Consider the following 26,768-nt stretch of genomic DNA (forward strand, 5'->3'; position numbering starts at 1 on the left):
CTACTCCAATGAGGGGACACTGGAGGGTGTCACAAGTCCCAAAAATCCTCACCAGGGGACATCAGATAGGGTCTCAAACCCCAAAAATCATCTCCACACCCATGAGGAGACACCAGATGAGATCTCAAACCCCAAAAATCATCTCCACACCCACCAGGAGACACCAGATGAGGTCTCAAACCCCAAAAATCCTCATCAGGGGATACCAGACAAGATCTCAAACCCCAAAAATCATCTCCACACCCACCAGGAGACACCAGATGAGGTCTCAAACCCCAAAAATAATCTCCACACCAATGAGGAGAATCCAGATGAGGTCTCAAACCCCAAAAATCACCTCCACATCAATGAGGGGCCACCAGATGAGATCTCAAACCCCAAAAATCCTCTCCACACCCACCAGGAGACACCAGACAGGATCTGACCCTCCCCAAAATCATCTCTACATCAATGAGGAGACACCAGATGAAGTCTCAAACCCCAAAAATCATCTCCACACCCACCAGGAGACACCAGATCAGGTCTCAAACCCCAAAAATCATCTCCACACCCACCAGGAGACACCACCCACGATCTCACCCTCCCAAAAAACCCCACCCCACCCACCTGAGGAAGGAAACCACCAAGGAGTTCTTGAACTTGGAGTAGGTGCGGGAGTTGAAGCGGTTCATGCCGCTGAAGCCCTGGCAGGGGGGGCCCCCACAGAGCATCTCCACATCTCCCTTCTGGGGCAGTTTCTGGCCCAAGGAATTGGTTTTCTCCCCTGCCATCACCAGCTTGAGCAGCACGTTGCAGTCCTCGGTGAACACGGTGCTGCCGGGGTTGTTGAGGCGGAACGCCTGCGCCGCCGGCTCCCACATCTCCACGGCCCACAGCGTCTCCGAGACACCTGAGGGTGGGTGGGTATTGGGTGGGCACTGGGTGGGCACTGGGGTGGGTGGGCACTGGGGTGGGCATTGGGTGGGCACTGGGTGGGCACTGGGAATGGGTACTGGGAATGGTCAGGGATGGGTGGGTGGCACTGGGAATGGTCAGGGGTGGGTGGGTGGGCACTGGGATGGGCACTGGGGTGGATGGGTGGGCACTGGGATGGGCACTGATGGACAGTGGGGTGGGCAGGGATGGGCACTGGGGTGGGTGGGCATTGGGAATAGGCACTGGGGTGGGTGGGTGGCACTGGGAATGGTCAGTGCCTGTTGGGAATGGACACTGGGATGGACACTGAAATGGACACTGGGAATGGTCAGGGATGGATGGGGTGGACACTGGGATGGGCACTGGGGTAGGCACTGGGGTGGGTGGGCATTGGGTGGGCACTGGGGTGGGTGGGATGGGTGGGTGGGCACTGGGGTGGGCACTGGGACTGGTCAGTGCCAGTTGGGAATGGACACTGGGAATGGTCAGAGATGGGTGGGTGGGCACTGGGATGGGCACTGGGATGGGCTTTGAGGTGGGTGGCACTGGGAATTGTTAGGGGTGGGTGGGTGGGCACTGGGATGGGCACTGGGGTGAGTGGGTGGGCATTGGGGTGGGTGAAATGGACACTGGGAATGGTCAGGGATGGGTGGGTGGGCACTGGGATTGGCACAGGGATGGGTGGATGGGCACTGGGGTGGGCACTGGGGTGGATGGGATGGACACTGAGAATGGTCAGGGGTGGGTGGGTGGGCACCGGGATGGGTGGGCACTGGGGTGGGTTCTGGGGTGGGTGGGCACTGGGTGGGCACTGGGGTGGGTACTAGGGTGGGTGGGCACTGGGATGAGTGGGTGGGCACTGGGGCGGGTAGGAGGGGTGGGTGGGCACAGGGATGGGGACTGGGATGGGCTTTGGGGTGGGTGGGCACTGGGGTGGGTGGGATGGGCGGGTGGGCACTGGGATGGGCACTGGGAATGGGCACTGGGGTGGGTGGGTGGGCACTGGGGTGGGCAGGGATGGGTGGGGTGGTCACTGGGATGGGCACTAGGGTAGGCAATAGGGTGGGCACTGGGAATGGTCAGGGATGGATGGGGTGGGCACTGGAAATGGACCCTGGGATGGGCTCTGGGAATGGTCAGGGATGGGTGGGTGGGCACCGGGATGGGCATTGGGATGAACAATGGGGTGGCCAGGGATGGGTGGGTGGGCACTAGGATGGGCACTGGGATGGGTGGGATGGACACTAGGAATGGTCAGTGCCAGGGGGAATGGGCACTGGGGTGGGCACTGGAAATGGACACTGGGATGGGCACTGGAATGGGCATTGGGGAGGGTGGGTGGGCACTGGGGTGGGTGGGATGGACACTGGGAATGGTCAGTGCCAGGGGGGAATGGGCACTGGGGTGGGCACTGGGAATGGTCAGGGATGGGTACTGGGAATGACCAGAAATGACCAGTGCCAGGCCCAGGGAATGACCAGGAGTGACCAGAGCCAGGCCCAGGCCCTGCCCAGCCCATTTGCTGCCCCCCAGCCCTTTCCCAGGGCAGCCAGTCCCATTCCCATTCCCATCCCAGTCCCATCCCATTCCCATTCTCAGTCCCATCCCAGTCCATCCCAGTCCATCCCAGTCCCATCCCAGTCCATCCCAGTCCATCCCAGTCCATCCCAGTCTCACCTGCCTGGTGGAAGCCCTCGGAGAGGCCCCCACAGCCCGAGAACACGTCCAGGGTGCGCAGCTTGGGCACCTGCAGCTGGGCCGGCGGCTGCTCGCTCTGCTCGGGGCCTGGGGCCTTGCCCTTGCCCTTCCCTGGGGGGATGGGGCATCTCCTGATCTTCCTCATCATCATCATCATCATCATCATCATCATCATCATCATCCTCATCCTCATCATCATCCTCATCATCATCATCCTCATCCCATCCTCAATTCCTGCTCTTCCTGCTCCTCAATCCCTGCTCGGGGCCTGGGGCCTTGCCCTTGCCCTTTCCTGGGGGATGGGGCATCTCCTGATCTTCCTCCTCATCACCATCATCATCCTCATCCCATCCTCATCCTCATCCTCATCATCCTCATCCTCATCATCCTCATCCTCATTCCCTGCTCGGGGCCTGAGGCCTTCCCCTTGCCCTTCCCTGGGGATGGGCCATTTCCTGATCTTCCTCATCATCATCATCATCATCCTGATCTTCCTCACCTTCATCTTCATCCCATCATCATCCTCATCCCATCATCCTCCTCAATCCCTGCTCTTCCTCATCCTCATCTTCATCCCCTGCTCAGGGCCTGGGGCCTTCCCCTTGCCCTTCCCTGGGGATGGGGCATCTCCTGATCTTCCTCATCATCCTCATCATCCTCATCCTCCTGATCTTCCTCATCCTCATCCTCATCCCCTCCTCAATCCCTGATCTTCCTCATCCTCATCCCATCCTCATCCCATCCTCATCATCCTCATCCTCATCCCATCCTCCTCCTCCTCTTCAATCCCTGCTCTTCCTCATCCTCATCATCCTCATCCTCCTGATCTTCCTCATCATCATCCTCATCCCCTGCTCTTCCTCCTCCTCCTCCTCCTCTGCTAATCCATCACCTCCCAGACCCTTTTCTGCCCCTTTTTTACCCATTTCCCACCCATTTCCAGCCCCTTTTCCAGCCTCACCTTTCCCTTTCCCCTTCCCCTTCCCTTTGTTCCCAGAGCTCCGGGCGTGGTTGGGAGGATCCTCAAAGCTCTTGGTTTTGGCGTTGTAAGCCTGGGGAAAAAAAAACAACAAAAATTCAAAAATCTCCAGGGTTTGGGATTGAAAAAAACCCCAAAAATCTCCAGGGTTTGGCATTGAAAAAAAACCCAAAAATCTCCAGGATTTGGGATTGAAAAAAAATAAAACCCAAAAAACAAAATCCCCCAAAAACCACCCTCAACCTCAAATTTATTTCATCCCTGGTGTTTCCAGACCTCCAGGAACTCACCCAGACATTCAGGAACTCATCCAGACCTCCAGGAACTCATCCAGAGCTCCAAAAAACTCATCCTGAGCTCCAAGAACTCATCCAGACCTTCAGAAAACTCATCCAGACCTACAGAAAACTCATCCAGACCTTCAGGAACACACCCAGATCTCCAAAAAACTCACCTAGACCCCCAGGAACTCATCCAGATCTTCAAAAACTCATCCAGATCTCAAAAAAACCTCATCTAGACCTCCAGGAACTCATCCAGAGCTCCAAGAACTCATCCAGACCTTGAGAAAACTCATCGAGACCTTGAGAAAACTCATCCAGACCCACAGGAACTCATCCAGACCTCCAAAAAACTCTCCTAGATCTCCAAAAAACTCATCCAGACCCATCCAGTCCTCCAGGAACTCACCCAGACCTCCAGGAACTCATCCAGACCTTCAGAAAACCCACCCAGACCTTCAGGAACTCATCCAGAGCTCCAAAAAACTCATCCAGATCCCCAGGAACTCATCCAGATCTCCAGGAATTCATCCAGACCATCAGAAAACTCACCCAGATCTCAAAAATCCTCATTTAGACCTCCAAGATCTCATCCAGACCGCCAAGAAACTCACCCAGACCTTCAGAAACTCATCCAGATCTCAAAAAACCTCAACCAGACCTCCACAGCTCCAAGAAACTCCTCCACAGCTCCAAAAAACTCATCCAGACCTTCAGAAAACTCATCCAGAATCCCAGCAATTCATTCAGACCTTCAGAAAACTCATCCAGACCTTCAGGAACTCATTTAGACCCCCAAGAACTCATCCAGATCCCCAAAAAACTCACTCAGACCTTCAGGAACTCATCCAGACCTTCATAAAACTCATTGAGACCTTGAGAAAATTCATCCAGACCCACAAGAACTCATCCAGAGCTCCAAGAACTCATCCAGACCTTCAGAAAAATCATCCAGACCTTCAGAAAACTCAGCCAGACCCTCAGGAACTCATCCAGGCCTTCAGAAAACCCACTCTGATCTCAAAAAACTCATCTAGATTCCCAAGAACTCATCCAGACCTCAAATAAATTCATCCAGATCTCAAAAAAACTCATCTAGACCTCCAGGAATTTGTCCAGACCTTCAGAAAACTCATCCAGACCCACAGGAACTCATCCATGCCTCAAAGAAACTCATCCATTCCTTCAGAAACTTATTTAGACCCCCAGGAACTCATCCAGACCTCCAAAAATCTCATCCAGACATCCAAGAATTCATCCAGAGCTCCAAGATCTTATCCAGAGCCCCAAAAAATTCACCCAGACATCCAGGAACTCATCCAGACCTTCAGAAAACTCATCCAGAACTCCAAAAAACTCACCTAGACCTCCAAGAACTCATCCAGAGCTCCAAAAAACTGACCTAGACCTCCAGGAACTCATCCAGACCCAGAGGAACTCACCCAGACCTTCAGAAAACCCACTGAGACCCCCAAGAAACTCATCCAGACTCTATGAATCTCATCCAGACCTTCAGAAAACTCATCCAGAGCCCCAGGAACTCATCCAGACCCACAGGAACTTCTCCAGATCTCCAAGAAATTCATCCAGACCTTAAAGAATCTTATTCAGACCTTCAGGAACTCATCCAGGCCCTCAGAAAACTCATCCAGACCTCAAAAAATCTCATCCAGACCTCCAAGAAACTCATCCACAACTCAAATAAACTCACCCAGACCTTCAGAAAACTCACCCAGACCTCCAGGAACTCATCCAGACCTCCAGGAACTCTTCCAGACCCAGAGGAACTCATCCAGACCTCCAGGAACTCATCCAGATCTCAAAAACACTCATCCAGAACCCTGGGAACTCACCTAGACCTCCAAGAACTCTTCCACATCTCAAAAACACTCATCCACACCTCCAAGAACTTATCCAGACCTTCACAAAACTCACCCAGATCTCAATAAAACCTCATTTAGACCTCCAAGATCTCATCCAGAGCTCCAAAAAACTCATCCAGACCCACAGAAACGCATCCAGATCTCAAAAAAACCACCCAGACCTCCAGGAACTCACCCAGACCCACAGGAACTGATCCAGAGCTCAAAAAAACTCACCTAGACCCCCAAGAAACTCCTCCACAGCTCCAAAAAACTCATCCAGACCTTCAGAAAACTCATCCAGATCTCAAAAAAACCTCATCTAGACCTCCAGAAACTCATCCAGACCTTCAGGAACTCATTTAGACCCCCAAGAACTCATCCAGATCCCCAAAAAACTCACTCAGACCTTCAGAAAACTCACTCAGACCTTCAGGAACTCATCCAGACCTTCATAAAACTCATCGAGACCTTGAGAAAATTCATCCAGACCCACAAGAACTCATCCAGAGCTCCAAGAACTCATCCAGACCTTCAGAAAACTCAGCCAGACCCTCAGGAACTCATCCAGGCCTTCAGAAAACCCACTCTGATCTCAAAAAACTAATCTAGATTCCCAAGAACTCATCCAGACCTCAAATAAATTCATCCAGATCTCAAAAAAACTCATCTAGACCTCCAGAAACTCATTCAGACCTCCAAGAAATTCAACCAGACCTTCAGAAAACTCACCCATACCTCCAAAAAACTCACCCAGACGTCCAGAAACTCATCCACACCTCAAAAAAACTCATCCAGACCTTCAGAAAACTCACCCAGACCTCCAGGAACTCACCCAGAACCCACCCCCTCTACAAAACCCCACCCCAAACCCCAACTTTTCTCCATCCCTGGTGTCCCCAGACCTCCAGGAACTCATCCAGACCTTCAGAAAACTCATTCAGACCCCCAGGAACACATCCAGAGCTCCAAAAATCTCACCTAGACCCCCAGGAACTCATCCAAACCTCCAAGAAACTCATCCAGACCTCAAAAAAACTCACCCAGACCTCCAGAAAACTCATCCAGAGCTCCATAAAACTCATCCAGACCTTCATGAACTCATTTAGACCCCCAAGAACTCATCCAGAGCTCCAAAAAATTCACCCAGACCTCCAGGAACTCACTCAGACCCCCAAAAATCTTCTCCAGACATCCAAAAAATTCATCCAGACCTCAAAAAAACTCATCCAGACCTCCAGGAACTCACCCATACCTCCAGGAACACACCCAGAGCTCCAAAAAACTCACCTAGACCCCCAGGAACTCATCCAGACCTTCAGAAAACTCACCTAGACCTCCAAGAACTCATCCAGAACCCCAAAAAACTCACTGAGACCTTCAGGAACTCACTCAGAACTCACCCCCTCTACAAAACCCCACCCCAAACCCCAATTTTCCTCCATCCCCGCTGTCCCACCCTCAGTCCCCGCTGTCCCCCCGCCTGTCCCCGCTGTCCCCACCCCGGCACCCCTCACCTCCAGGAAGTAGAAGCGGTCCAGGCCGCCCATGGAGTAGTCCTGGATGCTCTCGGGCAGGTCCTCGCCGTAGAGCACGGAGCAGCGGCCCTGCACGGCGCGGAACTCCACCGTGGCCTCCTCGTCGCTCCAGTAGAGCAGGTTGATGTCGGCGTGGTAGCTGGCCTTGGTGGACTTGTGGGTGTTCTCTGGCCTGGGAGTTGTAGAAATGTCAAAAATTCACACCAAAAAATCACAGAAAACTCAATAATCACAGCTGCAAACCTTCAAAACCTCAAAAAACTCAAAAGGCACCATGTCCAAACCTTCAAAATCCCACCAAAAAAACTCCAAAAACTGAACAGGCACCAACTCCAAACCTCTAAAACTCCCAAAAAAAAAAAAAAACCTTCAACAATCACCAACTCCAACCCTCCAAAACCCACAAAAAACCCCAACAACCAATACCAAATCCCTAAAAATCCCAAAAACTCAACAGGCACCATGTCCAAACCTTCAAAACCCCCAAAAAACCCAACAATCACGAACTCCAACACTCCAAAATCCCAAAAACTCAATAACCATAACTCCAAACCTTCAAAACCCCAAAAAAACCCCAAAACTCAACAGGCACCATCTCCTCTTGTCTGGAAATTGTTGTATATTGTATAAACCTCCAAAACCCCCAAAAAACCCCAAAAACTCAACAGGCACTGTGTCCAAACCTTCAAAACCCCCAAAAATCCAACAATCACCAACTCCAAACCTCCAAAAACCCCAAAAACTCAACAGGCACCGTGTCCAAACCTTCAAAACCCCAAAAAACCCCAACAATCACCAACTTCAAATCTCCAAAACCCACAAAAAATCCCAACAACCAATACCAAACCTCCAAAACCCCCCAAAAACTCAACAATCAAAACTCCAACCCTCCACAACAACAAAACACCCAAAAAACCTCAACAACCACCAGCTCAAAACCTCCAAAACCCCCAAAAAACCCCAACAACCAACTCCAAACCTCCAAAATCCCCAAAAATTCAACAACCAAAACTCCAAATCCTCCCCTAAAAAACCAAAATCCCCAAAACCTCAACAACCAACAATTCCAACCTTCCAAAACCCCCCAAAAAACCCCCAAACCCCAACAACCACCAACTAGAAAACACCAAACTCCCCAAAAAACCCCAAAACCCCAACAACCAACTCCAAACCATCAAAATCCCCAAAAACTCAACAACCAAACCTCCAAACCCTCCCAAAAAACCCCAAAAGCCCAAAAACCACCAACTTCAAACCACCAGAACCCCAAAAACTCAACAACCACCAACTCCAAACCACCAAAATCCCCCAAAAAACCCAAAACCCCAACAACCACCACCTCAAACCCTCCAAACCCCCGAAAAAACCCAAAAAACTCAACAACCACCAACTCCAAACCTCCAAACTCCCCCGAAAAAACCCCAAAAACTCAACAACCACCAACTCCAAACCATCAAACTCCCCCAAAAAACCCCAAAAACTCAACAACCAAACTTCCAAAGCACCAAACTCCCCAAAAAAACCCAAAACTCCAACAACCACCACCTCCAAACCACCAAAACCCCCCCAAAAACCCAACAACCACCAACTCCAACCCTCGAAAACCCCCCAAAAAATCCCCAAAAACTCAACAACTATCACCTCCAAACCACCAAAAACCCCACAAAACCCAACCACCACCACCTCCACCCCGCCAGGAGCACCTGTAGAACTTGTAGAGCACCAGTTTGATGTCGCTCTCGTTGGGTTTGCCGTTGCCGCGCAGGCTGCAGAAGATGCTCTTGATGCGGCCGACGCGGAACGGCTCCGGCGCGTCCAGGTTGCTGCCCTTGATGTACTCCGAGTATTTCCTGTAGTGCTCGGGGTGCAGCTCCTCGTCCACCGCCTCCTTCTTGGGCCTCTTGGCCGGGCTGGCCGGCTTCACGCTGCGGGGAGCGGAGGGACGACCGAAAAACGGCGGGGTTGGGTCAAGAGTTGGGTGAAGATTTGGGATTGAGGAGTGTTGGGGGAGTTTGTGATGTCAGTTCTGGTTTTTGGGTCAAGAGTTGGGTGAAGGTTTGGGATTGATGGGTTTAAAGGGCTTGATTCTGGTTTTGGGGTCAAGAGTTGGCTGAAAATTTGGGATTGAGAGGTCTTGGAAGGGTTTTAGAGCCTTGATTCTGAATTTTGGGTCAAGAGTTGGGTGAAGACTTGGGATTCAAGAATTTTAGAGCCTGGATTCTGGTTTTGGGGTCAAGAGTTGGGTGAAAATTTGGGATTGAGAGGTCTTGGAGGGGTTTTAGACCCATAGTTGGTTCTATGATGTCATAAATCCAATTTTTAGGTCAAGAGTTGGGTGAAAATTAGGGATTATGGGGTTTTAGACCATTGATTCCAGTTTTGGGGTCAAGAGTTGAGTGAAAATTTGGGATTGAGAGGTCTTGAAAGGGTTTTAGAGCCTTGATTCCAATTTTTGGGGTCAAGAGTTGGGTGAAAATTTGGGATTGATGGGTGTAAGAGCCTTGATTCTGGTTTTAGGGTCAAAAGTTGGGCGATCCAGCCTTGATTCCAAATTTTGGGTCAAGAGTTGGGTGAAGGTTTGGGATTGAGGGGTCTTGGATTGGTTCTGTGATTCCATAATTCCAATTTTTGGGTCAAGAGTTGGGTGAAGGTTTGGGATTTAAGGGTTTAAGGGCCTTGATTCTGGTTTTGGGGTCAAGAGTTGGGTGAAGGTTTGGGATTGATGGGTGTAAGCGCCTGGATTCTGGTTTTGGGGTCAAGAGTTGGGTGGAGGTTTGGGATTGATGGGTGTAAGAGCCTGGATTCTGGTTTTGGGGTCAAGAGTTGGGTGATCTAGCCTTGATTTTGGTTTTGGGATCAAGAGTTGGGTGAAGATTTGAGATTGAGGAGTGTTGGGGGAATTTGTGGTGTTGGTTCTGGTTTTTGGGTCAAGAGTTGGGTGAAGATCTGGGATTGAAGGGTTTCAGAACCTGGATTCTGGTTTTGGGGTCAAGAGTTGGGTGATCCAGCCTTGATTTTGAATCTTGGGTCAAGAGTTGGGTGAAGGTTTGGGACTGAGGGGTCTTGGATTGGTTCTGTGATTCCATAATTCCAATTTTTGGGTCAAGAGTTGGGTGAAGGTTTGGGATTGAAGGATTTAAGAGCCTTGATTCTGGTTTTTGGGATCAAGAGTTGGGTGAAAATTTGGGATTGAAGGGTTTAAAGGGCTTGATTCTGGTTTTGGGGTGAAGAGTTGGGTGGTCCAGCCTTGATTCTGGTTTTTGGGGTCAAAAGTTGGGTGAAAATTTGGGATTGATGGGTGTAAGAGCCTGGATTCTGGTTTTTGGGATCAAGAGTTGGGTGAAAATTTGGGATTCAAGGGTTTAAGAGTCTGGATTCTGGTTTTAGGGTCAAGAGTTGGGTGAAAATTTGGGATTGAGAGGTCTTGGAAAGGTTTTAGAGCCTTGATTCCAATTTTTGGGGTCAAGAGTTGGGTGAAAATTTGGGATTGATGGGTGTAAGAGCCTGGATTCTGGTTTTGGGGTCAAGAGTTGGGTGATCCAGCCTTGATTTTGAATCTTGGGTCAAGAGTTGGGTGAAGGTTTGGGACTGAGGGGTCTTGGATTGGTTCTGTGATTCCATAATTTCAATTTTTGGGTCAAGAGTTGGGTGAAGATTTGGGATTCAAGGGTTTAAGAGCCTGGATTCTGGTTTTGGGGTCAAGAGTTGGGCAGTCCAGCCTTGATTCTGGTTTTAGGGTCAAGAGTTGGGTGAAAATTTGGGATTGAGAGGTCTTGGATTGGTTCTGTGATTCCGTAATTCCAATTTTTGGGTCAAGAGTTGGGTGAAGATTTGGGATTCAAGGGTTTAAGGGCCTTGATTCTGGTTTTGGGGATCAAGAGTTGGGTGAAAATTTGGGATTGAGAGGTCTTGAAAGGGTTTTAGAGCCTTGATTCCAATTTTTGGGGTCAAGAGTTGGGTGAAGATTTGGGATTGAAGGGTGTAAGAGCCTGGATTCTGGTTTTGGGGTCAAGAGTTGGGTGAAGATTTGGGATTGAAGGGTTTAAAGGCCTTGATTCTGGTTTTGGGGTCAAGAGTTGGGTGATCCAGCCCTGACTCTGAATTTTGGGTGAAGGTTTGGGATTGAGGGGTCTTGGATTGGTTCTATGATTCCATAATTCCAATTTCTGGGTCAAGAGTTGGGTGAAAATTTGGGATTGAGAGATCTTGGAAGGGTTTTAGAGCCATAATTGGTTCTGTGATTCCATAATTCTAATTTTTTGGGTCAAGAGTTGGGTGAAGATTCAGGATTCAAGGATCTTGGAGGGGTTTTAAAGCCTTGATGCTGTTTTTTGGGTCAGGAGTTGGATAAAAAATTTGGAATGCCACAAAAATGCCCCAAAAAATATCCAAAATACGCACAAAAAATGGACCCAAATTCCCAAAAATTCCCATAACATTCCCAAAAAAAGTCCCAAAAAATGCCAAAAAATTCCCAAAAAAAGCCCAAAAAATGCTAAAAAAATCCAAAAAAATTCCCCAAAAATGCCCCAATGCCATCCCAAAGCCACACCTGAAGGAGAAGGCGTCGGGCAGCAGGTAGACGCCGTCGCCCACCCGGTACTGGACGCCGTTCTTGGTGGCCACGCCGTAGAACATTTTGCCGTCGGCCTCCTCGAGCGGCTCGGCCACCTTGGGGATCTCCTTGTGCCTCACCTCGTCCAGGCGGGCACAGCTCATGCAGAACCTGCCAAAACAGCAGAATCTCAAAAAAAATTCTGATTTCGGGGTCTTCAAACCTTCAAAACCCCCCAAAAAACCGCAAAAACTCAACAACCAAAACTCCAAACCTTCAAAACTCCAAACACCCAACAACCACCAACTCCAAACCCTCCCAAATCCCAAAAACTCAACAACCAAAACTCCAAACCCTTCCAAAAAACCCACAAAAACTCAACAACCAAAACTCCAAAACCCCAAAAACTCAACAACCAAAACTCCAAACCTCCAAAAAACCCCACAAAAAACCCCAAAAACTCAACAACCACCAACTCCAAACCTGCAAAACCCCCAAAAACTCAACAACCAAAACTCCAAACCCTCCCAAAAAACTCCAAAAACTGAACAACCACCAACTCCAACCCTCCAAACCCTCTAAAAACCCCCAAAAACTCAACAACCAAAACTCAAAACCTCCAAATCCTCCCAAAACCCCCCAAAAACTCAACAACCAAAACTCCAAACCTCCCAAAAAACTCAACAACCAAAACTCCAAAGCTCCCAAAAAACTCAACAACCAAAACTCCAAACCCTCCCAAAAAACCCCAAAAACTCCAAAACCAAAACTCCAAACCTCCAAAAAACCCCACAAAAAACCCCAAAAACTCAACAACCACCAACTCCAAACCTGCAAAACCCCCAAAAACTCAACAACCACCAATTCCAAACCCCAAAAACTCAACAACCAAAACTCCAAACCCTCCCAAAAAACTCCAAAAACTGAACAACCACCAACTCCAACCCTCCAAAACCCCAAAAACTCAACAGCCACCAACTCCAAACCTCCTAACTCCCCCAAAAAACCCCAAAAACTCAACAGCCAAAACTCCAAACCACCAAAACACCAAAACCTCAACAACCACCAACTCCAAAACCCCAAAAACTCAACAACAACCACCAACTCCAAACCTCCAAATCCTCCCCAAAAACCCCAAAAACTCAACAACCAAAACTCCAAACTCTCCCAAAAAATCCCAAAACCTCAACAACCACCAACCCCAAACCCCAAAACCTCAACAACCACCAACCCCAAACCCCAAAAACTCAACAACCAAAACTCCAAATCCTCCAAACTCCCCCAAAAACCCCAAACGTTGTTTTTGCACCCAGACTGACTTGTACTTGTTGTCGTCGGAGGGGCGCGCGGCGGGCGGGCTCTCGAAGCGCGCGTACTCCTGGTCGTACCACATCTGGTAGAAGTAGGTGCGCCCGTCGTCCTCCACCATCTTCATCTCCGTGTCCAGCCCGCCCTGGTGGACACAAACAGGGGGGGTGTCCAGTTCTGGCCACGTTGAGCGGTGCTGGCCACGCTGACCGGTACCGGCTACGCTGACCGGTTCTGGCCATGTTGAGCGGTGCTGGCCATGTTGACCAGTTCTGGCCATGTTGACTGGCTATGGCCACGTTGACCAGTATCAACCGCACTGACCGGTACAGACTGCGTTGACCGGCTATGGCCACACTGACCAGTTCTGGCCACACTGACTGGCTATGGCCACGTTGACCGGTATCAACTGCGCTGACCGGCTCTGGCCGTGCTGACCGGCTCCGGCTGCGCTGACCAGTTCTGGTCACGCTGACCAGCTCCAGCTGTGCTGACTGGCTCTGGCCACATGGACTGGCTCCAGCCATGCTGACCAGCTCCAGCCACACTGACCGGCACCACCCACACTGACCAGCCCCACCCACACTGACCAGCACCAGATACACTGACCAGCACCACCCACACTGACCAGCTCCACCCACACTGACCAGTACCACTCACACTGACCAGCACTAACCACACTGACCAGCACCACCCACACTGACCAGTTCTGGCCACACTGACCAGTACCACTCACACTGACCAGCACTAACCACACTGACCAGCACCACCCACACTGACCAGTTCTGGCCACACTGACCAGCTCCAGCACACTGACCAGCACCACCCACACTGACCAGTTGTGGCCACACTGACCAGCTCCAGCCACACTGACCAGCACCACCCACACCTCCAGCCACACTGACCAGCACCACCCACACTGACCAGTTGTGGCCACACTGACCAGCTCCAGCACACTGACCAGCACCACCCACACTGACCAGCACCACCCACACTGACCAGTTCCTCACCCACACTGACCAGCACCAGCCACACTGACCAGTCCCACTCACACTGACCAGCTCTGGCCACACTGACCAGCACCACCCACACTGACCAGCTCCAACCACACTGATCAGCACCACCCACACTGACCAACCCCACCCACACTGACCAGTTCTGGCCACACTCACCAGCACTATCCACACTGACCAGCACCACCCACACTGACCAGTTCTGGCCACACTGACCAATTCTGGCCACACCGACCAGCTCTGGCCAGAGCCGCAGCACTGCCCACCCCCTGCCCACCCCCTGCCCACCCCCTGGCCACCCTGCCCACCCCCTGCCCACCCCCTGCCCACCCTGCCCACACCCACCTCCATGGCCCAGTTGTCCGAGGGCGCTTTGTAGATGACATTGACCTTGCCGTGGATGTAGGAGAGCTGCATGTCCTCGCACTCGTCCACCAGGAACAGCTCCAGAGGGTCCGAGGTGGCCCCCAGGACGGTGTCTGAGCCCGGGCAGAACCAGTGGGCGTGGAACATCTGGCCACCGCTGTCCTCCCACATGGCTGTCACCCTGAGGGGTGTGGTGGCGTGAGAGGGGACGGCCAAGAGCGCCCAAACCCGCGGGAGAGAAGAGCTCACCTGGCCAGGTAGGGGGATTGGTGTCCCCAAACCCATTGGAGAACAAATCTGGCCAGGTAGGTGGGATTGGTGTCCCCACCTCATGAAAGAACAGAGATCCCACCTGGCCAGGTACAGGGTTTTGGTGTCCCCAAAACCCTTGGAGAAAAGAACTCACTTGGCCAGGTAGGGCGGATTGGTGTCCCCAAACCCATGGGAGAGCTCACCTGGCCAGGTAGACGGGATTGGTGTCCCCAAAGCCATGGGAGAGCTCACCTGGTCAGGTAGGGGGGCTCAGTGTCCCCAAACCCATGGGAAAGCTCACCTGGCCAGGTAGGGGGGATTGGTGTCCCCAAACCCATGGGCGAGCTCACCTGGCCAGGTAAGGGGGATTGGTGTCCCCAAGAACTCACCTGGTCAGGTAGAGGGGATTGGTGTCCCTAAACCCATGGGAACATGGAGAACTCACCTGGCCAGGTAGGGGGCTCAGTGTCCCCAAACCCATGGAAGAATGGAGAACAAACCTGGCCAGGTAGGGGGGATTGATGTCCCCAAACCCATGGCAGAGCTCACCTGGCCAGGCAGGTGGGATTGGTGTCCCCAAAGCCATGGGAGAGTTCACCTGGCCAGGTAGGGGAGCTTGGTGTCCCCAAACCCATGGGAGAGCTCACCTGGCCAGGTAGAGGGGCTTGGTGGGGATGTCCCCATGTCCCCAACCCCACAGGAGCAGGAGAACTCACCTGGCCAGGTAGAGGGGCTTGGTGGGGATGTCCCCATGTCCCCAACCCCCCACAAACACAGAGAACTCACCTGGCCAGGTAGGGGGGCTTGGTGGGGATGTCCCCATGTCCCCAACCCCCCAGGAACACAGAGAACTCACCTGGCCAGGTAGAGGGGCTTGGTGGGGTCGTCGGGGCTCACGGACACGCAGTCGCCAACCTCCAGGGTCTCGGAGTCGATGCAGACGCGTTGGTAATAATCCCTCTTGCCATCGCTCTGCCGGGACACGGCGCCGGTTACGGGACCGGCCTCACCTGGGGGGAGCTCACCTGGGGGGACCTCACCTGGGGGGGACCTCACCTTGATGGGGACCTCACCTGGATAGGGACCTCACCTGGGGGGGACCTCACTTTGATGGGGATCTCACCTGGATGGGGCTCTAACTTGGATGGGTTCCTCACCTGGATGGGTTCTTCACCTGGATACAACCCTCACCTGGATGAGGCCTTCACCAGGGTGGGAAACCTCACCTTGATGGGGACCTCACCTTGGGGGGACCTCACCTTGATGGGGACTTCACCTGGATGGGCTCCTCACCTGGATACAACTCTCACCTGGATGGGCTCTTCACCTGGATACAACTCTCACCTGGATGGGTTCCTCACCTGGATGAGTTCTTCATCTTGATGGCCTCCCTCATCTGGATGAGTTCCCTTACCTGGACACTTCCCTCACCTGGATGTGTCCCCCTCACCTGGATGTGTCCCCCTCACCTGGATGGGTTCCCCTCACCTGGATGGGTTCCCCCCACCTTTCCAGGCCCCCTCACCTGCCCAGGTGTCTCACCTTGACGGGCTCCCCCACCCAGCAGATCCTGCTCTTGTTCTGTTTCTTCTTGCGGCCCTGCAGCATCTTCTTGGGCGAGGGCATCTCGGGGATGTTGTCATCGACCTCCTCGTCCTCGTCTGCCTCCCGCACCGCCAGGTTGGGACACCTGGGATGGCACGGGGACATCAGCGGGGGCGTGGGGGGTTTGGGGACAGGGACAGGGACAGGGGGGACAGGGACAGGAGGTGTAGGGACAGGGGGTTTGGGGATGGAGAGTTTGGGGACAGGGCCAGTAGGGTTTGGGGACAAGGACAGTGGGGACAGGGCTGCTGGGGACAGAGCTAGCAGGGTTTGGGGACAAGGACAGTGGGGACAGGGTTGTTGGGGACAGGGCCAGTAGGGTTGAGGGACAAGGACAGTGGGGACAGGGCCCTTGGGGATAAGACCAACAGTGTTTGGGGACAGTGACAGGGGGCTTTGGGGACACTGGGGACAGGGACAGGGGGGTTTGGGGACACTGGGGACAGGGACATTAGGGACAAGGACAGGGGGTTGGAGGACAGGAGGTTTAGAGACAGGACCTGCAGGGTTTGATGACAGGGACAGTGGGGACAGTAGGATTTGGGAACAGGGATCTGAGGACAGGGACAGAGAGGTTTGGGGACAAGGACATTGGGGACATGCCACCACCTCCTCTGCAGACACGCCTGCTTGCTGCGGCCGCTGCCCCCGAACTTGACCATGTTCTGGCACGCCTTGCACTTGCCGCACTCGGGCTGCTGGCACACCTGGCACGGCACGGGGACACCGCGGTGACCGAGGGCGAAGAGCCCTCCAAGACCAACCCAACCCAACCCATGACGTTGACGTTGACCAAGAATGGGAATCCTCCAAGATCAACCCAACCCAACCTATGATGTTGATGTTGACCAAGAATGGAAGACTCTCCAAGACAAACCAACCCAACCCAACCCATGACATTAACACTGACCAACGTTGGAAGACTCTCCAAGATCAACCCAACCCAACCCATGATGTTGATGTTGACCAAGACTGGAACACTCTCCAAGACCAACCAACCCAACCCATGCCATTGACATTGACCAAGGTTGGAAGACCTTCCAAGATCAACCAACCCAACCTATAACATTGACCAAGGTTGGAAGATCTTCCACGACAAACCAACCCAACCCACGCCATTCACATTGACCAAGGTTGGAAGACCCTACAAGATCAAACCAACCCAACCCATGACATTGACATTGACCAAGGTTGGAAGACTCTCCAAGACAAACCAACCCAACCAATGTCATTTATGTTGGCCAACACTGGGAGTCCTTCAAGATTAAACCAACCCGTGATGTTGATGTTGACCAAAGTTGGAAGACTCTCCAAAATCAACCAACCCAACCCATGCCATTCACACTGACCAAGGTTGGAAGACCCTAAAAGATCAGACCAACCCAACCCATGCCATTGACGTAGACCAAGGTTGGAAGACTCTTCAAGACAAACCAACCCAAGCCATGACATTAACCAAGACTGGAACACTCTCCAAGACAAAACAACCCAATCCATGACATTGATGTTGACCAAGGTTGGAACACTCTCCAAGATCAACCAACCCAACCCATGACACTGACGTTGACCAAGGCTGGAAGACTCTCCAAGATAAACTCAACCCATTACATTGATATTGACCAAGGTTGGAAGACCTTCCAAGACAAACCAACCCAACCAATGCCATTTATGTTGGCCAACGCTGGGAGTCCTTCAAGATCAACCAAACCAACCCATGTCATTGACCAAGGTTGGAAGACCTTCCAACTCAACCAACCCAACCCATGACATTGATGTTAACCAAGGTTGGAAGACTCTCCAAAATCAACCAACCCAACTCGTGACATTGACGTTGACCAAGGTTGGAAGACTCTTCAAGACAAACCAACCCAACCCATGACATTGACCAAGACTGGAACACTCTCCAAGACAAAACAACTCAACCCATGACATTGACGTTGACCAAGGCTGGAAGACTCCAACACTGACCAACCCAACCCATGACACTGATGTTGACCAAGGTTGGAACACTCTCCAAGTCCAACCAACCCAACCCATCCCTGCCCCCAAACCGCACCCCCGGCGCCCCTCGGTCACCTCGCAGACGCCGCAGCGCCGGCGCTTGGTGGCGTTCTCCTTGTCCTCCTCGCGCTCGTCCTTCTCGATCTGCTCCGAGAAGAAGGTGTCGAAGATGAGGTACACCAGCTTGGTGGTGGTGGCCTTGGTGGGACCCTTGTCCTTGTCGATGCGCGTGGGGTGCCGGATGGCCTGGCGCCGCACGGCTCGCCTGCGACACAGGGACAGCGCTCAGGCCGCGCCGGTGACGGCGACGCCGCCCCGCGGGTGCCAGGTGGGGTCACCAGAGGTGTGGGTGGATTTGGGTTTGCCCAATTTTGGGAGGGTCTTCCCAGTTTCGGGAAGGTTTTTGTGATTTTTGGGAGGATTCTCCGAATTTTTGGACAATTCTCAGAGTTTTGGGAGAATTCTCCCAGTTTTGGGAAGGTTTTTGTGATTTTGGGGGAGAATTCTCCCAATTTTGGGAGGATCTTCCTAATTTTGAGAGAATCTTCCCAATTTTGGGAGTTTTTGTTGTTTTGGGAAATTCTTCCCAATTTTAGGAGAATTCTCCCAGTTTTGGGAGGGTTTTTGTGATTTCAGGGGAGAATTCTCCCAATTTTTGGAGTTTTTGTGATTTTGGAAGGATCTTCCAAATTTTGGGAGGATTCTCCCAATTTTGAGAGAGTTTTTGTGATTTTGGGGGAGAATTCATCCAATTTTGGAACACATTTCTAATATTGGGAGAATTCCCCAACTTTTGGGAGAGTTTTTGTGATTTTGGGAAGAACTTCCCAATTTTGGACGCTTTTTGTGGTTTTGGGAGGATCTTCCCAATTTTGAGAGTTTTTATTATTTTGGGAAATCTTTCCCAATTTTGGGAGAATTCTCCCACTGTCGCGACGATTTTTGCGATTTCAGGGAAAAATTTCCCCAATTTTGGTTGGATTCTCCCAATTTCACGACCACAGAACCCAAACCCTCCCCAATTTTGGGTCAACCTCCCTATTTTCACAACCACTAAACCTAAACCATTCCAAATTTTGACCACATCCTCTTATTTTGACATCCCGCCTCCCAAATTTTGGTCGGATTTTCCCGATTTCGGCGTTTTTCCCCCCAGATCTCACCTCTTGCCCAGGGTGACGCCGGCCAGCTTGATGAGGTCCCTCATGCAGGGCGTGATGAGCACCGGGGGCTCGTCGCTGTCGCCGGCCTCGTCGTAGCTCTCCACCTGCTCCACCACGAACTGGGCGTGGCGCAGCAGCGAGTCCTCGGTGAAACGGTTGAAGTTGAGCCCGGCCGGCGGCACCGTGGTCTGGGGGAAGATGGGAAGGGTTGGGAAGGGTTGGGGATGGTGACAGTGACACAACAGGGAGGTGACACCATGGAGGTGACAGCACAGGAGGTGACACTGAGGTGACAGCATGGCGGTGACAGCACAGCAGGTGACACCATGAAAGTGCCAGCACAGGAGGTGACACTGAGGTGACAGCACAGGAGGTGACACTGAGGTGACACCATGGAGAAGTGACACCATGAAGGTGACACCATGGAGGTCACACCACAAGAGGTAACACCATGAAGGTGACAGCACAGGAGGTGACAATGAGGTGACACCATGGGGAGGTGACACCATGAAGGTGACACCACAGGAGGTGACAGTACAGGAGGTGACACCACGGAGAGGCGACACCAAGGTGACTCTGCAGGGAGGTGACAGCATGAAGGTGACACCATGGAGGTGACACCACAGGAGGTGACACTGCGGGAAGGTGACATCATGAAGGTGCCAGCACAGGAGGTGACACGGAGGTGACACCATGGGGAGGTGACACCATGGGGAGGTGACACCATGGGGAGGTGACACCATGAAGGTGACACCATGAAGGTGACACCACAGGAGGTGACACCATGGATGTGACAGCACAGGAGGTGACAGCACAGGTGACAGCATGGAGCTGACACTGAGGTGACACCATGAAGGTGCCAGCACAGGAGGTGACACCATGGAGAGATGACACCATGAAGGTCACACCACAGGAGGTAACATCATGAAGGTGACAGCATAGGAGGTGACACTGCGGGGAGGTGACACCATGGAGGTGACACCACAGGAGGTGACACCATGAAGGTGACACTGTGGAGAGGTGACAGCACAGGTGGTGACACGAGGTGACACTGAGGTGACACTGTGGGGAGGTGACACTGAGCTGACACTGAGCTGACACCACAGGAGGTGACACCGAGGTGACACCCTGGGGAGGTGACACCGAGGTGACAGCATGGAGAGGTGACACCAAGGTGACACCATGAAGGTGACACCATGGTGACACCATGGAGAGGTGACACTGAGGTGACACCGTGGGGAGGTGACAGCACAGGAGGTGACACCAAGGTAACACCATGGAGGGGTGTCACTGAGGTGACACTGTGGGGAGGTGACACCATGAAGGTGACAGCACAGGAGGTGACACTGAGGTGACACCATGGCAGTGACACCACAGGAGGGTGACACTGCAGGGAGGTGACACTGAGGTGACACCATGAAGGTTACAGCACAGGAGGTGACACCATGAAAGTGACAGCACAGGAGGTGACACTGAGGTGACACCATGGCGGCGACACCACAGAAGGGTGACACCGCGGGGAGGTGACACCACAGGAGGGTGACACCGCAGGGAGGTGACACCATGGAGGTGACACCACAGGAGGGTGACACCGCGGGGAGGTGACACCACAGGAGGTGACACCGCGGGGAGGTGACACTGAGGTGACAGCATGGCGGTGCCACCACAGAAGGGTGACACCGCGGGGAGGTGCCAACGCGCCGGCGCCGTCACCTCGATCTTGTTGAGCAGGTCCTCGTAGCTGACGTGCCGGTTGTTCTGCAGGAACTCCACCACGATCTTGCTCATGTAAATCTTCTCCTGCATCAGCGCGAACGTCGGCGCGTACTCCTCGCTCGGCTCCATCAGGATGTAATCAGCAAAGGCTGCACCCAAATTTGGGGGGTTGGGGACAAAAAATGGGGGGGAACCCCAAAATCCGGGGGTTTGGGGGCAAAAAAATGGGGGGGAAGGGGAGGAGAAAAGGAGAAGGGGAAAGGAAGGAAGAGAGGGGGAAAATAAAGGGGAAAAGAGAGGGAAAAGTGGGGAAAAGAGAAGAAAAAATAGAGGAAAAAGGAAAGGGGAAGGTGGGAAAGGAGAAGAAAAAATAAAGGAAAAAGTGGGAAAAGAGGAGAAAAAATGAAGGGAAAAGTGGGGAAAAGAGGAATAAAAATAGAGGGAAAAGGAGAGAGAAAAGTGGGGAAAAAGAGAAGAAAAAATAAAGGAAAAAGAGGAAAAAGCAGAGAAAAAATAGAGGAAAAAGAAAAGGGAAAAGTGGGAAAGAGGGGAAAAAATAAAGGAAAAAGGAGGGGGAAGGTGGGGAAAAGAGAAGGAAAAAGAAAGGACAAAGGAGAGGGAAAAGAGGGAAAAGAGAAGAAAAAATAAAGGAAAAAGGAGAGAGGAAGGTGGGAAAGGAGAAGAAAAAAATAAAGGAAAAAGTGGAAAAAGAGGAGAAAAAATAAAGAGAAAAAGAAGAAAAAAAAGTGGGAAAAGAGAAGAAAAAATAAAGGGAAAAGTGGGGAAAAGAGGAATAAAAATAGAGGAAAAAGGAGAGAGAAAAGTGGGACAAAGAGGAGATAAAATAAAGGAAAAAGAGGAAAAAGAGGAGAAAAAATAGAGGAAAAAGGAGAGGGAAAGGTGGGAAAGGAGGAGAAAAAATAAAAGAAAAAGTGGGAAAAGAGGAGAAAAAATGAAGAGAAAAGGAGGGGGAAAAGTGGGGAAAGAGGAGAAAAAATAAAGGGAAAAACAGGAAAAAAAAGGTAGGAAAAGAGGAGAAAAAATAAAGGGAAAAGTGGGGAAAAGAGGAATAAAAATAGAGGAAAAAGGAGAGGGAAAAGAGGGGAAAAAATAAAGGGAAAGAGGGAAAAAGAGGAGGAAAAAAATAGAGGAAAAAGAGAAGAAAAAATAAAGGGAAAGTGGGGAAAAGAGGAATAAAAATAGAGGAAAAAGGAGGGGAAGGTAGGGAAAAGAGGAGATAAAATACAGGAAAAAGAGGAAAAAGTGGAGAAAAAATAGAGGGAAAAATGGGGAAAAAGTGGGAAAAGAGGAGAAAAAAATAAAGGGAAAAGTGGAAAAAGAGGAGAAAAATAGAGGAAAAACGAAAGGGAAAAGTGGGAAAGGAGGAGAAAAAAATAAAGGAAAAAGGAGAGGGGAAAAGTGGGAAAAAGGAGGAAAGAGGAGGAGAAAAGAAGTTCAAAATTTCCCCCCAAAAAATCTCCAAACCAACCCAAATCCCACAAAACCAACCCAAAAAGCTCAAAATTCCCCCCAAAAAAACTCAATTCCCCCCAAACCCCCCCAAAAACCAACCCAAAAAAGCTCAAAATTCCCCTAAAAAATCCTAAAACCAACCCAAAAATCTCAAAACTCCCCAAAAAAACTCAAAATTCCCCCCCAAGAAATCCCCAAACTAACCCAAAATAGCTCAAAATTCCCCAAAAAAAGCTCAAAATTCTCCCAAAAAAACCCCATAACCAACCCAAAAAATCTCAAAACTCCCCCAAACCACCCCAAAAAATCTCAAAATTCCCCAAAAAATCCCAAACCAACCCAAAAAAGCTCAAAATTCCCCCCAAAAAAACTCGATTCCCCCCAAACTCCCCCAAAAACCAACCCAAAAAACCTCAAAATTCCCCAAAACACCCCCAAAAACCAACCCAAAAAATCTCAAAACTCCCCCAAACCAACCCAAAAAATCTCAAAACTCCCCCAAACCAACCCAAAAAAGCTCAAAATTCCCCCAAAAAAGCTCAAAATTCTCCCAAAAAAACCCCATAACCAACCCAAAAAATCTCAAAATTCCCCCAAACCACCCCAAAAAATCTGAAAATTCCCCTAAACTCCCCAACCCCAAGCCCAAAGCCCAGCCCCTCCGCACCGGTGCTGAAGCCGATCAGCGCCTTCTCGCCGCCGTCGAAGCCCGTGATCCACCAGGCGTTGATGGGGCCCAACTTCTTGGCTCTCACTCCACCTGGGAATGCCAAAAATGGGAAATTCCCAGCTGGGATTCCCAGGAATTCCCAAAAAATGGGACAATTCCCACCTGGGAATGCCAAAAAGGGGACAATTCCCAGTTGGAATTACAGGGAATTCCAAAAAAATGGGGACAAATCCCACCTGGGAATCCCAAAAAAAGGGGACAATTTCCACTGGGAACCCCAAAAAAGGGACAATTCCCACCTGGAATTCCAGGAATTCCCAAAAAAAGGGACAATTCCCATCTGGGAATCCCAAAAAAGGGACAATTCCCACCTGGAATTCCAGGGAATTCCCAAAAATTGAGACAATTCCCAGCTGGAATTCCAAGGAATCCCAAAAAATGGGACAATTTCCACCTGGGAATACCAAAAATGGGAAAATTCCCAACTGGGAATTCCCAGGAATTCCAAAAAATGGGGCAGTTCCCACCTGGGAATTCCAAAAAAGGGAAAATTCCCAACTGGGATTCCAGGAATTCCAAAAAAGGGACAATTCCCACCTGAGAATTCCCAGGAATCCCAAAAAAGAGAAAATTCCCATCTGGGAATCCCAAAAAAAGGGACAATTCCCAGCTGAGAATTCCCAGGAATTCCAAAAAATGGGGCAGTTCCCACCTGGGAATTCCAAAAAAGGGAAAATTCCCAGCTGGGATTCCCAGGAATTCCAAAAAATGGGACAATTCCCACCTGAGAATTCCCAGGAATCCCAAAAAAGAGAAAATTCCCATCTGGGAATCCCAAAAAAAGGGACAATTCCCAGCTGAGAATTCCCAGGAATTCCAAAAAATGGGACAGTTCCCAGCTGGGATTTTGGGAATGCCAAAAATTGGGACAATTCCCACCTGAGAATTCCAAAAAATGGGGACAATTTCCACCTGGAATTCCAGGAATTCCCAAAAAAGGGAAAATTCCCACCTGGAATTCCAGGAATTCCCAAAAAATGGGACAATTCCCAGCTGGAATTACAGAAATTCCCAAAAAATGGGACAGTTCCCACCTGGGAATGCCAAAAAAGGGAAAATTCCCACCTGGAATTCCAGGAATTCCCAAAAAATGGGACAGTTCCCAGCTGAGAATCCCAAAAAAGGGATAATTCCCAGCTGGGATTCCAGGAATTCCAAAAAATGGGACAGTTCCCACCTGGAATTCCAGGGATTCCAAAAAATGGGGCAGTTCTCAACTGGGAATTCCAAAAAAGGGAAAATTCCCAACTGGGATTCCAGGGATTCCCAAAAAATGGAGACAATTCCCACCTGGAATTCCAGGAATTCCCAAAAAAGGGAAAATTCCCAACTGGGATTCCAGGAATTCCCAAAAATGGAGACAATTCCCACCTGGAATTCCAGGGATTCCAAAAAATGGGACAGTTCCCAACTGGGAATTCCAAAAAAGGGAAAATTCCCAACTGGGAATTCCCAGGAATTCAAAAAGACGGGGCAGTTCCCACCTGGGAACACCAAAAAAGGGAAAATTCCCAACTGGGAATCCCAAAAAAAGGGACAATTCCCAGCTGGGATTCCCAGGAATTCCAAAAAATGGGACAGTTCCCACCTGGGAATGCCAAAAAAGGGAAAATTCTCACCTGGAATTCCAGGGAATTCCCAAAAATTGAGACAATTCCCAGCTGGAATTCCAAGGAATCCCAAAAAATGGGACAGTTCCCACCTGGGAATTCCAAAAAAGGGAAAATTCCCAACAGGGAATTCCCAGGAATTCAAAAAAAGGGGACAGTTCCCAGCTGGGATTTTGGAAATTCCAAAAATTGGGACAATTCCCAGCTGAGATTTTGGGAATTCCATAAAAGGGGAAAATTCCCAGTTGGGATTTTGGGAAAATTCCATAAAAGGAGCCAATTCCCATCTGGAATTCTGGGAAATTCCAAAATTCCATAAAAGGAGCCAATTCCCAACAGGGATTTTTGGGAATTCCATAAAAGCAACCAATTCCCAGCTGGGATTTTTGGGAAATTCCATAAAAGGGGAAAATTCTCAGTTGGGATTTTGGGAATTCCAGAAAAGGGGACAATTCCCAGCTGGGATTTTGGGAATTCAAAAAAAAGGGGACAAATCCCAGCTGGGATTTTGGGAATTCCATAAAAGGGGAAAATTCTCAGCTGGGATTTTGGGAATTCCATAAAAGAGGAAAATTCCCAGTTGGGAATCCCAAAAAAGGGGAAAATTCTCAGCTGGGATTCTGGGAATCCCAAAAAAGGGACAATTCCCACCTGGAATTCCAGGGAATTCCAAAAAAGGGACAATTCCCAGTTGGGATTTTGGGAATTCCATAAAAGGAGCCAATTCCCAGCTGGGAATTTTTGGGAATTCAAAAAAAAGGGGAAAACTCCCATCTGGGAATTTTGGGAATTCCATAAAAGGGGAAAATTCCCAGTTAGGAATCCCAAAAAAAGGGACAATCCCCACCTGGAAATTGAGGAATTATGAAAAAGGGACAATTCCCAGCTGGGATTTTGGGAAAATTCCATAAAAGGAGCCAATTCCCACCTGAGATTTTGGGAATTCCACAAAAGGGGAAAATTCTCAGCTGGGATTTTGGGAATTCCATAAGAGGGGAAAATTTCCAGTTGGGATTTCCATAAAAGAAGGACCCAATTCCCATCTGGGATTTTGGGAATTCAAAAAAAAGGGGAAAATTCTCAGCTGGGATTTTGGGAATTCCATAAAAGGGGAAAATTCCCAGTTGGGAATCCCAAAAAGGGGGAAAATTCCCAGCTGGGATTTTGGGAATTCCATAAAAGGGGAAAATTCCCAGCTGAGATTTTGGGAAATTCCATAAAAAGAACCAATTCCCAGCTGGGATTCTGAGAATTCCACAAAAGGGGAAAATTCTCAGTTGGGATTTTGGGAATTCCATAAAAGGGGAAAATTCCCAGTTGGGATTTTGGGAAAATTCCATAAAAAGAGCCAATTCCCAGCTGAGATTTTGTGAAAATTCCATAAAAAGAGCCAATTCCCATCTGGAATTCTGGGAAATTCCAAAATTCCATAAAAGGAGCCAATTCCCAACAGGGATTTTTGGGAAATTCCATAAAAAGAACCAATTCCCATCTGGGATTCTGGGAATTCCATAAAAAGAGCCAATTCCCAGCTGGGATTTTGGGAATTTTGGGGATTTTGGGATTTCTGTCCCCCCTCACCATCCAGGCTGGGGTTGTCGTCGTAGATGGGTTTGACGACGCCGCTGAAGTAGAGCTCGATGTTGCGCTCGATGAGGCCGGTGTCGAAGGGACACAGGTGTCCCCTCTTGTCATAGACGCTG

At 50.5% G+C, this 26,768-nt stretch overlaps 1 protein-coding gene across 1 annotated transcript in view; it reads right to left on the bottom strand.

Moving 5' to 3' along the window:
- Positions 1-26,768, bottom strand: part of DNMT1 (DNA methyltransferase 1) — a 48,637-nt gene that overhangs the window by 14,417 nt on the left and 7,452 nt on the right. The window contains exons 11-26 of the mRNA XM_033083709.1: positions 26,647-26,765; positions 23,393-23,485; positions 21,250-21,401; positions 19,537-19,724; positions 18,449-18,638; positions 16,982-17,079; positions 16,310-16,457; positions 15,624-15,739; positions 14,495-14,696; positions 13,148-13,281; positions 11,826-11,999; positions 8,977-9,198; positions 7,253-7,445; positions 3,575-3,665; positions 2,593-2,724; positions 607-889 (exon numbers count right to left, since the gene is read on the bottom strand). Coding sequence (XP_032939600.1) covers positions 607-889; positions 2,593-2,724; positions 3,575-3,665; positions 7,253-7,445; positions 8,977-9,198; positions 11,826-11,999; positions 13,148-13,281; positions 14,495-14,696; positions 15,624-15,739; positions 16,310-16,457; positions 16,982-17,079; positions 18,449-18,638; positions 19,537-19,724; positions 21,250-21,401; positions 23,393-23,485; positions 26,647-26,765 — 2,535 coding nt within the window. The remainder of the gene's footprint in view (positions 1-606; positions 890-2,592; positions 2,725-3,574; positions 3,666-7,252; positions 7,446-8,976; positions 9,199-11,825; positions 12,000-13,147; positions 13,282-14,494; positions 14,697-15,623; positions 15,740-16,309; positions 16,458-16,981; positions 17,080-18,448; positions 18,639-19,536; positions 19,725-21,249; positions 21,402-23,392; positions 23,486-26,646; positions 26,766-26,768) is intronic.

This window comes from Catharus ustulatus, chromosome 33 (genome assembly GCF_009819885.2).
Source record: "Catharus ustulatus isolate bCatUst1 chromosome 33, bCatUst1.pri.v2, whole genome shotgun sequence".
Taxonomy (NCBI): Eukaryota; Metazoa; Chordata; class Aves; order Passeriformes; family Turdidae; genus Catharus; species Catharus ustulatus.